The 14,617-nt window shown below is 50.8% G+C and overlaps 1 protein-coding gene across 6 annotated transcripts in view; it reads left to right on the forward strand.

Moving 5' to 3' along the window:
• LRSAM1 (leucine rich repeat and sterile alpha motif containing 1) overlaps nt 1-14,617 on the forward strand; it is a 40,301-nt gene that overhangs the window by 3,379 nt on the left and 22,305 nt on the right. For 5 of the 6 annotated variants that reach the window (XR_014301992.1, XM_082695638.1, XM_082695635.1 and 2 more), the window contains 8 exons: nt 33-89; nt 609-653; nt 1,675-1,752; nt 2,832-2,900; nt 4,568-4,652; nt 4,966-5,087; nt 8,373-8,463; nt 12,794-12,924. Coding sequence is in view for 5 of the 6 variants with exons in the window: in XM_082695638.1 (XP_082551764.1) it covers nt 33-89; nt 609-653; nt 1,675-1,752; nt 2,832-2,900; nt 4,568-4,652; nt 4,966-5,087; nt 8,373-8,463; nt 12,794-12,924 (678 nt within the window). In the remaining variant the exon portion in view is untranslated. Of the gene's footprint in view, nt 1-32; nt 90-608; nt 654-1,674; nt 1,753-2,831; nt 2,901-3,170; nt 3,266-4,567; nt 4,653-4,965; nt 5,088-8,372; nt 8,464-12,793; nt 12,925-14,617 lie in introns of those variants that run through there. The other variant, XM_082695639.1, reaches the window with a different exon arrangement.

The raw sequence follows: 14,617 nt of genomic DNA on the forward strand, positions 1-14,617 counted from the left end.
GCGTTTATTATTATTATTATTTTTGTTTGCAGGCAAAAGAAGCTGGGGCCGATGACATTCTTGACATCTCTAAGTGTGAGCTCTCAGAGGTAAATCAGGGCTGGTGTTCTGGCTGTGAATCTGATTGGTCATTTTTTCTTGGATCACATGTCCCTAAGAAAGACAGATGTAGACTGGGGCTTTTAAAACACTGGACGCATTGGTCGAATGAAGTGTTCTTGGATTTTGTTCGTATTCAAAAGAATTGAGATGGTTGCTGGCCTCAACATAGTCTATGAGAATCGGGGAGTCTAGAAAATGCACCCACAGAGTTCTAGGGAACTGGAAGAACCAGGGTTTCTCCGGCCTTTTTCTTTTGCCCTGATAGAGCTCATGGGGCTGGTGTGTGGGCTGGGGCCGGGCAGGGCAGTCTCCTGCCAGCTGATTGCAGGGGAGGGCTGACCACTTCCCAGCAGCATTCCTCCCCAGCCTCCCCCGCACCACACTCCCGGCTCAGCGCTGCTCTGCACGTGAGAACTTTGTACTTGATCACCTCCTGCCCCGTCGCTCCCTCACCTGTGTGCCACCGGCAGGAAGGGAGGTGCTGACTCTTCTGTTTCTTACCTTAGATTCCATATGGGGCTTTTGCAACGTGCAAAGTTCTGCAGAAGAAGGTAACGTGGATCTTCATTTTCACAGGCTTGTTTATTGCATGTTTGCTTGTTGGAAATCAGGTGGGACTTTGAGGCACTGTCTTCCTGGCATAGACATCTCCCTTCTCCCTGATTCTCACCCTTTCAGCTTGAAGCAGGTGTTTGCCTAGTTGGAAGAGTTGAGTCTGATGTCCAACGGTCCCGGGTCCCATCCTGGCTTCGCCCCTCGTGAGTTGGGCAACTTCCGCCAACTCTTACATCCGTTTCTTCATCTGTGAGATGAAGACATTCCTAGTGCTAGTCCTACTCTGACAGAGCTGTCATGGGGATTAATAGAGTGACAGGCAGGAGGTAGGTAGGCGGAAACGGGAATGCGCCAGGTACAAGCCCTGCCGCAGTAAACACGGGTGACCTCGCTGTTCATAATAATGAAAGCTGGTCACCCAGCGGAGATAAGAATGGAATGAATGATTTTTCAGAAAGACATCGCAGCATTGCATGGAGAGAGCTGAGAGCATTCTAATTGAATTCTCTGAGGAAGGAGGTAAAAGGTGTTCCATACTGACAGCCTGGGGAGCTCCTTGACACTGGAAGTTTGTACGCAGGGGTCAGTCCTGTAAAAATAGCAACAGATGGTACGGATGGAGCCTTCGGCCCCAGGCCAGCCCTGGGCTCAGTGCTCGTTGTCTTTTGGTTAATTGTACAGCAGCCCTTGCAGGCCAGTACTTTATTATTCTCTGTTCCCCACGTGAAGGTGCTGACCCTGAAGGAGGTTAAGATCAGGACAGCTGCACAGGGACCTTCTCAGGATGGAAGGTAGCATCAGGCCTCGAAGATCCCTTTCACCCTTGAAATTACAGGGTTTCAGGTTCCGTGATTCCACATTTGGTGATCCTGTGGTTCTGAGCCACATCCCCCATTGCAGTGTCCGGGCGAGCAGAGGACAGTGGGCAGGCGGGGTCTGCCGTGTACCCTGCAGCAAGCTGGTGGCCTGCTGGCTACTCCTCTTCTGGCTAATGCGCCCCAAATCTTCCCCACACAGGTGTTGATTGTCCACACGAATCACCTCACTTCCCTGCTCCCTAAATCCTGCAGCCTCCTGAGTCTCATAACCATCAAGGTACTGGGGCCCTTCTCTCGGGGGTAAGGGACTCTGCCTGGTGTAGCATGTGACAGCTAAGCTGCCTTTGTTAAAGCTTATGCCAGGCGGGCCTAACTTCATAGGCTGGTATTAGCACAGTTGATGGGGCACCTGAGTGCCATGCGTGGGGTGGGGTTACAGCCATAGGCCTTGCCTTCATGGGAACTTGCCCGACAGGTAGAAGGGCAAAGCATAAACTCAGAGCAGGTGAGCTCACAGAGAGCAAGGTGACCGATGGGCCCAAACAAGGAGGCCCCGGAGGGATGCCAGGCATCACTCGGTCAGTGTGTGAAAGCCGTGATCCGTACTGACTTCCTCCTGTTAGCCTCTCCAGAACTGGGACATATTCACAGTACATGTGGCCTGTGACTCAGGATTATTCCACATGAACATGAGCTGTGACAGTGGGTACACACAATGAGAGGCAAAGGATGGTAGCATCGGGCGTCACAGTGTTTTTTGAGTTAAGTCTGGTTTGTAGGAGTTAGGGTGGTTTTTACTTGTCTTTATTATTCTAGTCCAACACTCGTTATTTCTATAGTAAAACAATATCTTATACATTTTAAATACATATTTTTTATTTGTGTATATTTCTATTTTATTTGTATGTACACAAAACATATTTATGTAGTTGCATACATGATATGTCTTTTTGCTCATTTGTGTTGTTAAAAAAAATTAGCAAATACAGTTAAGCAAAGGAAGAAAAATGTCCGTCATCTCACACTCCAGAGAACCACCGTCAGTATATTATTGCATATTTGAGAGTAAGTATGTACTTATGCTGTGAGGGTTTTCCTGTTTAACATGAATATTTATGCATACCGTTTCTTAGCATACTGTTTCCACTCAACAGCTAAAAACAAATATTGGATAAAGAAAAGAAAGCAATGGTATCCCATTTTCAAAAAGGAGCTGAGATGGAAAGATCTCGCTGTTGGAGAGGAGGGGCTGCTGTTGCTTCAACACCAGAGGCAGGAAGAGGCCCCGGAGTCTGAGCTGTGTGGGCTTTCTCCCTTGGTGACTGTTGTGACCCCACGCTTGCCTTCCTCCTGCAGGTTCTAGATCTTCACGATAATCAGCTGTCAGCGCTTCCTGACGACATCGGGCAGCTGACCGCCCTCCAGGTACGGCCGCAGGCCACAGGACACCTGCCTCTGACTGCAAGTGAGAAAGTGCCCTGGAGAGTGCTGGCTGGGCTCTGGCCAGGGCCGCCCTTGGTGCCAGCTCCCTCTGCCCCTTTCCCATCAGGAAGCTCCGTGATGCCCTGGCCATGGCAGTCTGAACTGTGGGAGTCTCGGTACCATATTTTTGGCATGTGCTTTTGGGATTTCATCGTGAGCTTCTATAAGGGAAGAAGCAGGAAATGATGAATTCAGCACTGTGACTCATCCTGCCATTCTGAGCAGTCGTGGCCCCCCGCATGCGGGCGCGGAGCTAAGCTTTTCCCTCCCGTTATCTGTTGGTTTCCTGCAGCCTCCCTGTCAGGCAGGTACTAGCATTAGCCCCATTTCACAGAGGAAGAAGCGGCTTTCCTTCACACTTAGATTAAAATACCTTCTCGTCACTGTGCCCCTCAGACCCCGGATGACGGGCCGGCCTGCTTCCCACCCTCCTCTCCCCACGGTCAGTTCCTAAACTCCTTCTGGCCCTCCTGCCGCACCGCGGCGGGCTCTCCACGCAGACCCCGCCTCCGCCCGAGCCGCTCATCCTCTCAGCACCGATGTCCCTCGGAATCCTCCCGGCCTCCTTGTCAAAGTACATTCACCTTCTGGGCCCCTGTCTCAGGCCTGGCTGGTTGCCGCGGGAGCACTGATGGCGATGCGTAGTTCCTCAGGAAGGTTTTACAGATTTGACTGAGATGTAGTCCTTGGAGGGCAGCACCCCCACCTTGCATGCTGCCTCCAACGTGGAGGAGACCAAGAAATGAGGGCAACAGGCAACCCTACTATGTGGGTGACATCGTTGCATTTTACAGATGAGAAAGTTGAGTCCAGAGGGATGCCTGTCGCTAGCCCCAGGACACACAGAACATGAGGCAGAACAGTAGGAATTGTCACCCCTTAGGAAGCCACAGCGAATGCCCAGGTGTAGGATCTTGGGGGACATGTATATTTTCATAGAATTGTTGCATTCATCATTTTGTAACTTCTGGATACCTGACAATAATTCCTAACCATCTGTTGGTTCATTAAATATTCATCTGCCGCATAATTTTTAATGACCGCTTAGCTTTCCATTGCGTCAATGTTTAATGAGTACTTAGCGTGCCGGCCTCTTGGCCTTGCTTCCCTCACAGTGCAGCATCCGGGTGGGAGCGAAGCCTGCGGAATCCGCTGAGCCTACCTTCCCGTCTGGGCACCAGCAGCTGCCAGCCTTGAGACCTTGGGCAGATTCCACTGCCTTTCTGCAGCTCAGCTTCCTTCCCCCCGAAACTGGGATTCCTAGAGCCCTGTTGCATGCTGCCTCCCCAATGTCCCTGAACCTGCTTGTCCCCTGCTGCCTCCTTGCTGGACTGTGGGGCCATCATGGGGCATTCTGTTGTCTGCATAAACAATGGGTCCTCCCCAAGAACCAGTTCAAGGTCAGGCTCTGCTCTCTTGGGCACGTGACTTCACTCTGAGCCTGTGTTCCCATCTCCCACCTGGGATTATAAAAATCAGTGCCCTCCTCACAGGGCTGTCAAGGGGAGTTAAAGATGTATGTGGTGCCCAGATGCTGCCTGGCCTGAAGCAGGGGTAGACATTGTTCTCTGCATCTGGGTTCTCGTGTCATTTTTTCCCCTCTGTCTTAGGTCTTAAACGTGGAAAGGAATCAACTAACGTATATCCCACGTTCCATTGGGAACCTGATCCAGCTCCAGACTCTCAATGTGAAAGGTAGGGGCTGGAACGCACTGTCCATGTGACTTTCAGTCGGCACTGGGCTGTCTCGGCCAGCATCCACAGAGCCCTCTTCCTGGGAACCACCGAGCATGAGGGCACCCAGCTTATAAGTGGTAGAGTAAGAACTTGAACCCAGGTCACCAAAACTGGACCCCTGTGCTTTTCCTCCCGGAACCTCAGGTCTCAGGCCCTGCGCACATCCCGGGGTCAGAGGGAGGCACCCACGTGCCCCGAGTCCTGGCAGCGTCGGGCAGGAAGTTGGTGGAGAGGCTTTGGGGGTTGAGCTGTGCCATTGGGATCTCTCCAGATAACAAGCTGAAGGAGCTTCCAGACACCGTGGGGGAACTTCGAAGCTTACGTACTCTTGACATCAGTGAGAACGACATTCAGAAGTTGCCGCAGCTGCTGGCGCACGTTCGAACCCTGGAAGTAAGTCAGAGCCGTTCCTGCCTGGGGTTCTCTCTGGGCCACAGCCCCCCCCCCCCCACGTTCCTGAATGCCTGCCCTGGTCATGGGTGCTGGGCTGTCAGAGATCTCAAGGCTCAGTTCCTGGGAGCTCACAGAGAGAGTGATGTCGCGCGGCTGTCATTCTGTGGCTCTTGCTGCCACGATGGTGGCAGAAATACTCGCTCCTGGAGTGAGGACAGGACACTGAGTTCTGGTGGTGTCGACAGTCTGTGAAAAATGTGGTGTTTGAGCTGGGCCTGGAGAGAAGAACTCGCTTTAGAGTAGTAGACCTGGGTAGCGGGGCATTTGGGTGCAGGGGAGTACGGAGAGCCCAGAGTGGACAGCACAAGGTGTGTTAAGGGAAAAATGGGGCATCTGATGTGGTGGGCGCTTGCTGTGTCTGGAGGGTCCAGATTGGGAAGAACCCAGAGCTCCGTGACGGGGAGAGCATCCTCACTGGGAGGTATAGAAATTGAGTTTCATCAGAGCAGGGAGGGGGGACAAGCTTTTCCTGGGTCACTGTATCAGTTTGCCAGGGTGGCTGTAACAAAGTACCACAGACCGAGTGGCTTAAAAAAGCGATTGATTTTCTCACGGCTCTGGAGGCTGGAAGTCCGAGATCAAGGGTTGGTTGCTTCCGAGGCCTCTCTCCTTGGCTTGTAGATGGCGGTCTTCTCCATGTGTCCTCACATCATCTTCCTTCTGTATGGGCCTGTGTCCAAATTCCTCTTCTTACAAGAACACCAGTCATGCTGGATTAGAGCCCAGCCTGGTGATTTCATTTTGAACTTGTTTACTTCTCTAAAGACCTTATATCCAAATACAGTGGCATCTGAGGTGCAGGGGATTAGAACTTCACGTATGTGTTTTGGGGGGTCTACAGTCCAGGCCTTAACAGACACGATACAGGCTGCTTGCTCAGGGAAGGCAGGGGCACTTAACAGTTGAGATCCTTTTCTGGTGCCTACAAGGCTAGGTGCTTAACCTGCATCAGTTCCCTGAATCCTCAGGAAAACCCTGCAAGCCAGACACTGCTGGGCCCATTTGCAGGTGAAGAGGCTGAGCCATGGACAGTTTAAGGAGCTTGCCCAGAGCCTGCACAGCTAGTGACAGCGGAGTGGGGTTGAAAACTAGGCAGTCTGAATGAGGGCCTGTGCTCTTCACCTCTGTGCAGCTCAGCCTTCTGGAACAGGGACCTCTCTACCCACGGTGACACAGTCTGGCCAGCATCCCAGAATCCTCTGCGGAGCCATCAGTGAATTACCTCTCAGGCATGCTGAGCGCCAGCTTCTGTATCAGAAGTGGGTGGGTGAGCATGGAGACAGCAAAGGAAGGGGGCTGACCCCAAGGGCTGATCCCTGCTGCTGTGGCAGCCAGCCTGAGAAGGGACAGGATGGTCAGCTCCTCTCCCTGAGCAGGCGGCAGAGACAGTGCTGCCCAACAGAACTTTCTGCAGGGATGGAGATGTCCAGTGACTGTGCTGTCCCAAGTCGGTAGCCCCTGGCCACATGTGGCCCTCAAGCACTGGGAGTGTGACTAGCATGACCAAGGAAGTACGTGTTTACTTGTACAGTCTTTGTAAAGATTTATTTACTTATTTTAGAGAGAGAGATGCACATGTGCACGTGAGCGGGGGGAGGGACAGAGGGCGAGGGAGGGAGGCCGACGCCCCACTGAGCACAGAGCCGCATGCAGGGCTCGAGCTCACATCCTGAGATCATGACCTGAGCTGAAACCGAGAGTGAGACGCTGAACCGACTGAGCCACCACGGCACCCCTGTTTATACTGAAATAAACGAAGCCCTACGTGCTCAGTGGCCGCCGTGCCTGAGCGCACAGCGCACAGAGTTGCTGAGTCCGAAGCCCTCGTAAGTCAGCTGGCAGGAGCTCTGAGAGTGATGTGCTTTCCATCCACTCTTTAAAAAAGGCTTTTGAGCTTCTTGGTGGCACCTTTGTTCAGGAGGAGACCATAAATGGCCTTTCTTGGTTAAGGTCAAGGTCTTTCTCTCGTGTGTTCTATCACACATCAAACAGCCCTGCCGCTGGGTGATAGCATGCCTGTTGAACACTGATGGAGCTGAGCTTCCGGGAAGTCACCTGTCCTGTTCAAGGGCACACAGCCAGGACGGGTCAGACTAGGGTCTGACACCAGGGCCGAATGACCGCATGCATCGCTGTCCAGCTGCTGCTCCTGCCAACAGTGGGGACACCCGCAATCTGTGTGTCCCGTGCAGTAGCCGCCGGCCACATGGCTGCTGCGCACGTGCAATGTGGCTGGTGCCACTGAGGGACTGAGCTTTAAATTCACTTTCATTTTAGTCGGTTAAAATGTAAACTTACGTGGCCCTGCGTGGCTCGTGGCCACCAAACAGGGTGGTGCAGCCCCAGCAGCTAGCACACTTTACTGTTGGTGACCGGCATGACCCGTGTGGGTGAATATTCTTTACGTAACGCCTCCCAGGATGGGGTTTTCTGCTTTCGGGCTCCCCAGACCCAGGCAGTCGGATCCTGTGCGCCAGGGCAGGCTCCCCAGGGAGAAGGGCTGCGCTGGCCAGGGCTGGCGGGTGTCTGAGCTGCTCTTCCCACTCAGCCACTTCTGGCCTAGTGCCTCAGGCCTTCTCCTGAAGCAGGCCTACCTGTCCCAGGCAGAGAGGATATGGGCTCCTGAAAGGGGCTTAGGTAGCTTCCCAGGAGGCCTCTGGATAGAAGTGAGCAGGTGGCAGGAGGGCTCGATTCAACAAACAGACAAACAAAAACAACAGACAACCTTACAGCATGGCTGTGGACGGCTTTGTGGGCGTCCAGGTCCCTGTTTCCTGGGCCTCATAAACCGTAAGCAGGTGCATGTGTGCCCATGTAAACATTAGGGGTTTTTTCTTACTTAAAAAATCATATTGTTAAAAAAAATTCCAATTTCACATAGAAAGTACTCTAGAATCTACCCTTTGGCAGAAACCATTTTGAGTTTGATGTGTATTTCTTCAAAATTTTCTGTAAGTGTACTAATGTGAGAGAGTAGGAGTGTTTTTTTTAACAAACACGGAATCTTATTCTGTATGTTGTCCTTTAATTTCCTTATTTTCCCACTTTTTTGTGTTTTTCTCCAAAAACACGAATCATGTGCTGGCTACACACCAGACACTATTTAAGTGCTGGGAACGTGGCAGGACCAAGATAGAGGAGACGGTAAACACAGCCTCATAACTAAACCAGGTGCTTTGGGATTGTGTTGACAATACGTATAAAGAGTTTCCCCTGTGTCTGCAGACTCTGAGCCTCGACGCCTCGTCCATGGTCTACCCGCCCCAGGAGGTGTGCAGTGCCGGCACCCAGGCCATTCAGCAGTTCCTCTGCAAAGGTAAAGCCAGACACCTTGCCTCCTGCGCTCAGCGAGTGAGCGTGGTTGCAGCAGCAGCCCTGTGCCAGCCCAGACTCGGGGCATGGCAGAGACCGAGGAGGCCACAGTCCCCGCCTGCTTGGCACTCTCCAGGTCTGACAAGAGACACAGGCAAAGCAGATGGTCACAGGAGATCGAGTTACTGGTTAGGTTGGGGAGTCAGGGAAGGTCCGAGAAAGTGTCTTCGTTGAAACCTGAGGGCATTTGGGACTTAGGAAGGAGAGGAGGCTGTGGCTGGTGAGAGCAGAAGCATGTTAAAGAGCCTAGAAGGGTAGAATGGTGGGAAGCGTGCGGCCGAGGAGGCCAGGGGCGCTGGGCACCCACACAGAGGGAGGAGAGGTGGGTTGGAGGCTGGAGAGGCCATCGGGGCCCGGTGTCACACGGGAGAGGGCTTACTCCACCCGCGGGGAAAAGGGCCTGGAGAAAACAAGCGTGGAGGCCAGGGACCAGTTAGGAGGTCACTGGCGTCACCCAGGACTGAGACCACAGGGGACTGGACTGGGAGGAGTGACAGTGCAGCTAAAACCCAGGGCCACCATTGGTCCAGGTGCCCAGAGGGGAGGGCAGAATACCTGGCCACCTCCTGTCTGGCGGATTGTCTTACAAGACAAGTGATCTAACCCCTGAGCTATGGAGCCTTCCCCTTGGCGGATTGTCTTAATTCGGGGATCCTGTCACCTGGGGAACTGGTAGAACACGGCCAAGACTCATCCGTGTGATCTGTGGGTGACAGAGGTGCCATTGCAAAGCAACAAGAAAGGAAAGTGAAGTCTTTTCAATACATGATTTCAGATCAGTTGAATATCCACATGGGAAAAAAGTCTTGATTTCTTCTTTCAGTAGGAGACAGGCAACACCAGCCATAAAAAGTTAATAAATTATGTTTCCCTAACATTAAAAAGACACCATTTGGGAAAAGAGAGGGCAAGCCATGAAGTCGGAAAGGATATTTGCAATGCACGCATGTCCAGCAAAGCACCTGTTTCTAGCAGATAAAAAGATGTAGAAGCAAAAGGCGCTGTCAGAAGTCTTGAATAGGAATTTTGCAGAGACTCTCCAGATGGCCTAGAGCGTCTGAAAAGAATGCTCAGCATCTTTTTTGGTCAATAGGAAAAAGCACTTTAAAACTACACAGAGACACTACCACGTCCTACCACGCCCCTAAAATGGCTCAATTAATGTCAGTACAAGAACCAGCAAACATGTGGAACAGGGGCTCCCATCCACCAGGGGTGGGACTGCTTCCAAAAATTGTTGTTACCATCTCAAGCTGAACATTCAGACACCCCGAGGCCCATCAACTCTGCACTTACATGAGTGTCCAGGGAAAGTGTGTCTGAGAATATGCCAGAAAGCCAAGTACAGAAATACTGACGGCAGCAAAGTTCATAACAGCCCAAACCTGACATGCCCCAAGTGCTCATTGGTGGTGGGATGGGTAAACACACTGTTTCAGACTCGCATGTGAATATGACACCGCCTTCAAATACAGCTAAAGCAGTCCGGGGTGCTTGGGTGGCTCAGTCGTTAAGGGTCTGCCTTCTGCTCAGGTCATGGTCCCAGGGTCCTGGGATCGAGCCCTGAGTCAGGCTCCCTGCCCAGCAGGAACCCAGCTTTCCCTCTCCCACTCCCCCTGCTTGTGTTCCTCCCTCACTGTCTCTCTCTCTGTCAAATAAATTTTAAAAAAGAACAAAAGCAGTGTTAACTGCCACGGCCACGGTGAACCTCACAGACATGATGGGCCGTGAGAGAAGCCGGACGCTTTTTTTTTTTTTTTTTAGATTTTTATTTATTTATTTGACAGAGATCACAAGTAGGCAGAGAGGCAGGCAGAGAGAGAGATAGGAGGAAGCAGGCTCCCCGCTGAGCAGAGAGCCCGATGCAGGGCTCAATCCCAAGACCCTGAGATCATGACCCGAGCCGAAGGCAGCGGCTTAACCCACTGAGCCACCCAGGTGCCCCAAGTCGGACACTTTTATCAGCATGTGAGCACTCACCCCAAACCCAGTCCTGTTTATAAGGGTGATTTCCCTCTTAAGCATTCATCTCGCTATTCATGAAGACTTTTTGCTCTTTTCCGTATGAAGGTGATACTTAAGTTTAAAAAGTTACACATCCCATGACAGATACTTGGGCCACATACCTACCTAAGCGGTCTTTGAGTAGCAGGTGATTCTAATGTGTAGCCTGGCCAGTGGTCAAACTAGGCAAATTCTTCCAAGTGTAATTAACATGGTGTTAGCTTCAGGTGTACAACATGAGGACTTAATTCTTTTATTTATTTATTTATTTGTTTGTTTATTTGACAGAGATCACAAGTAGGCAGAGAGAGAGAAGAGGAAGCAGGCTCCCCATGGAGCAGAGAGCCCGATGCGGGGCTCAATCCCAGAACCTGGGATCAAGACCTGAGCCAAAGGCAGAGGCTTTAACTCATTGAGGCACCCAGGTGCCCATGAGGACTTAATTCCGCACGTGACTCCATCCTCATGACTGTAACTGAGCTTCTAAATCCCCTTCACCTTTCCCACCCATCCCCCCACCCAAACCCTTTATCTTCCTTAAAAAGTTTTCAGCTGTGCAATTTCTAGGTATACAGAAGACAAAGAATAAAGCAGTGAACGTGTGTATACCTACTACGCAGCTTAAGAAATAATTCTTCAATTTATTTACACAGTGTAGTAGATAAACATACTTATGTAAAGTTTGGGGGTTTTAAAACATTTTTTAAATGTTTTTTAAAAATATTTTTTTAAAACCCACAAGAGAGGGGCACCTGGGTGGCTCAGTGGGTTAAAGCCTCTGCCTTCGGCTTGGGTCATGATCCCAGGGTCCTGGGATTGAGCCCCACATCGGGCTCTCTGCTCAGCAGGGAGCCTGCTTCCTCCTCTCTGCCTGCCTCTCTGCCTACTTGTGATCTCTGTCTATCAAATAAATAAATAAAATCTTTAAAAAAAAAAATAAAACCCACAGGAGATAGCATACTATTGTGATTCTGAGCGCTGCTTTTTACTCAAGAATAGGTCTTGGGCCTTTTCCTAGTTCACAATGGACGCATCTGCCTTGTTTTAAAGTTCTATCTAGTAGGTCACATAGTGGTGGCCCACAGCTGATGTGGCCTCTTCCATATGGTGAACATGAGCTTATTTCCAGTCTTCCACTGTCACAGGCATGTTAACCCACCCCCTCTGGCACGGGGGTGGGGAAGGGCGCATTCCTCAAGGGCAGGCTGCCATGGGGCCCGGCAGGTGAGAGGAGCTGAACGCTGTGCACTGCACCGAAACCACCAGTTTCGGTTCCTGCGGGAAGCTTCTGAGAGGACCCTTTTCTCCTTCCCACAAATAACATTTGGTGTCACCTTTAAAGATCTTCTAAGTTTATTTATTCTGACGGATAAACAAAGCAGTCTGCTGCTATCGTAATGTCGTGTTCTCAGTTATTTGGATATTTTTTCACATGCCTACTGGCCATTTTTAGTATTTCTTTTACCGTGTATATTTTTATGATGTTCTTTTTTTTTTTTAAAGAATTTATTTATTTATTTATTTGAGAGAGCATTAGAAGGAGGAGATCAGAGGGAGAAGCAGATGCCTCGCCTAGCAGGGAGCCCAGTGTGGAACTCGATCCTGACACGCCAGGATCATGACCCAGCTGAAGGCAGTCACTTAGTGAACTGAGCCACTGAGGCGCTCTCACCGTTTATATTTTTAAAAGACAACTTTGACCATATTAAAGTCTAAAGTTCTTTACCTAGAAAGATCCCATCACTAAAGTTAAAAAATGTTACCATCTAGAAGATAGTTATATATTATGGGCCCGAGATTATTAGCTACAATATATAAAGAGTACCTATAAATCAGCAACAATGAGGCAAGCAACCCACTCAAAAATGGGTAAAGAGTACAAACCCTGTCAAGTTATACAGGGGAAGAGTATCCAGGGCCAGAGAAGGCAAGCATCTTGCCCAAGGTTTGGGCAAGGAGGTGGTGGATCAGGCTTCTCCACTAATCTCCCCCAGGCTTTTCTCATCACCTCATTCTCACGTGGATGATAAAGAGGCGGCTGGCCAGCCTGCCTGTTCGCTCAGCTGACACTTCTTGAGCACTTTCCAAGTTCCGGGGCCTGGCATCAGGACTAGTGAGCAAGTCGGAGGGCTCCATTCAGTTCGGGGCTAAGGGAACAGGGAAGCAGGGGACCAGGCAGCTGGGGCAGGACACTGGGGAGGAAGTCAGAGGCTGCAGGAGCTGACGGTTCTGTCCCCTCCCTCCTGATCAGCTTGTGTCCTCTCTTGCAGAGTCAGGGCTGGAATACTACCCCCCTTCTCAGTACCTGCTGCCAGTCCTGGAGCAGGATGGAGGCGACACCCCCCGGGACAGCGCAGACGGGCCCTCGGACAGACTCTGCCGGGAGGAGGTGGAGTGGCAGGTAAGGCGTACCTGGCTCCTGACAGGAGTGGGGGTGCGTGTGCGGGGAACCTGGTCATTGGGAGGGGTTCAGAGCTGCAGGCCCTGAATTCCTCCACCAAACTAGAATTCACCTCAGTCCAGACCAGTGTGCTGAGATGCTCTCCAAGCCTGCGCCACCTCCCCAAACAGCAGGTGCAAGGCTCCTCTCTGCTCCCTGAACCCTTCAGGACCTTTGAACTTGCAGTTTCCCTCTCCCCCTTCCCAATCTGGAGTTCTCCTGGCTCACCTCTCGCTAACTCCACCGTCTCCTTCAGTTGTGTCCAAATCCCATGTCCTCTGAGAATTCTCCCTGTCACATCAACCCGGGTCAGGTTCCCTGCTATATGTTCTCCGGGTGCCCCCACGTTTCCTTGGGAACACTTATCACGGCCATAAATGAAGAATGACACAGGAGAGGATTTATGTCTATCTCTCCTGCTGGATAAAGCTTTGTGAGCGTGGGGGTTGTGTCTGTGTCGTTCACTGTTGTCTCTCAGCAATTACTTCCTGCCTCGGTGCCCCTTGCTGTACAGAACGCCTGTCATGCTCTCCGCTCTGTGGAGAAGTAAGGGAGGCACATGTGTCAGCACAGCGAGGGGCCGGCCCTCCCTGGTCCCAGGGGTGAGCTAGCCTAGGTCGGGCACCGAGAAGGAATCTTGGTCAGAGTTTGCCATGTCAGCCAGGAGCCCCTGACACGGGAGCCAATGAGAAGCCACCTCTTCCCCACCTGCACTCCCACAGAGGGCCCACAGGACCCTGATGGTGGGATGGGGGGTGGCGGCGGCGAGGGGGACCAACTGCCAAGTTTGGCTTCTTATCTTCCAAGGACTTTTTTTTAATCTCTGGTTCCCTGGTGCTCCTCCCCTTCCTGTTGGACATACCACCATGCATTCCTTTGGAGTTTTATCTTTTTTCTGGCAGCTCAGTGAGAACTAGAGAGGAGGAAGATCTCTATCCAGGGAAATTGTGGCAATTTATACTCTGAGGAAGTATTTGCAGCAAACATTTCTTTTTTTTTTTTTAAACTTAATTATATTTTTTATCTCATTATTGTACTTAATTTTTTTAATTTATTTTTTATTAACATATAATGTATTATTAGCCCCAAGGGTACAGGTCTGTGAATCGCCAGGTTTACACACTTCACAGCACTCACCATAGCACATACCCTCCCCAGTGTCCATAACCCACCACCCTCTCCCTACCCCTCTCCCCTTTGCAACTCTCAGTTTGTTTTGTGAGATGAAGAGTCTCTTATGGTTTGTCTCCCTCCTGATCCAATCTTGTTTCACGTATTCTTTTCCTACCCCCCAAACCCCCAAACTTTGCCTCTCAACTTCCTCATATCAGGGAGATCATATGATAATTGTCTTTCTCTGATTGACTTATTTTGATAAATATAATACCCTCTAGTTCCATCCATGTCATCGCAAATGGCAAGATTTCATTTTTGATGGCTGCATAGTATTCCATTGTATATGTGAACCACATATTCTTTATCCATTCATCTGTTGATGGACATCTAGGCTTTTTCCATAGTTTGGCTATTGTGGACATTGCTGCTATAAACAGTCAGGTGCAAGTGCCCCTTCGGATCACTACATTTGTATCTTTGGGGTAAATACCCGGTAGTGTGATTGCCGGGTTGTAGGGTAGCTCTATTTTCAACTTTT

This window comes from Mustela nivalis (genome assembly GCF_964662115.1).
Source record: "Mustela nivalis genome assembly, chromosome: 13".
Classification (NCBI taxonomy): Eukaryota; Metazoa; Chordata; class Mammalia; order Carnivora; family Mustelidae; genus Mustela; species Mustela nivalis.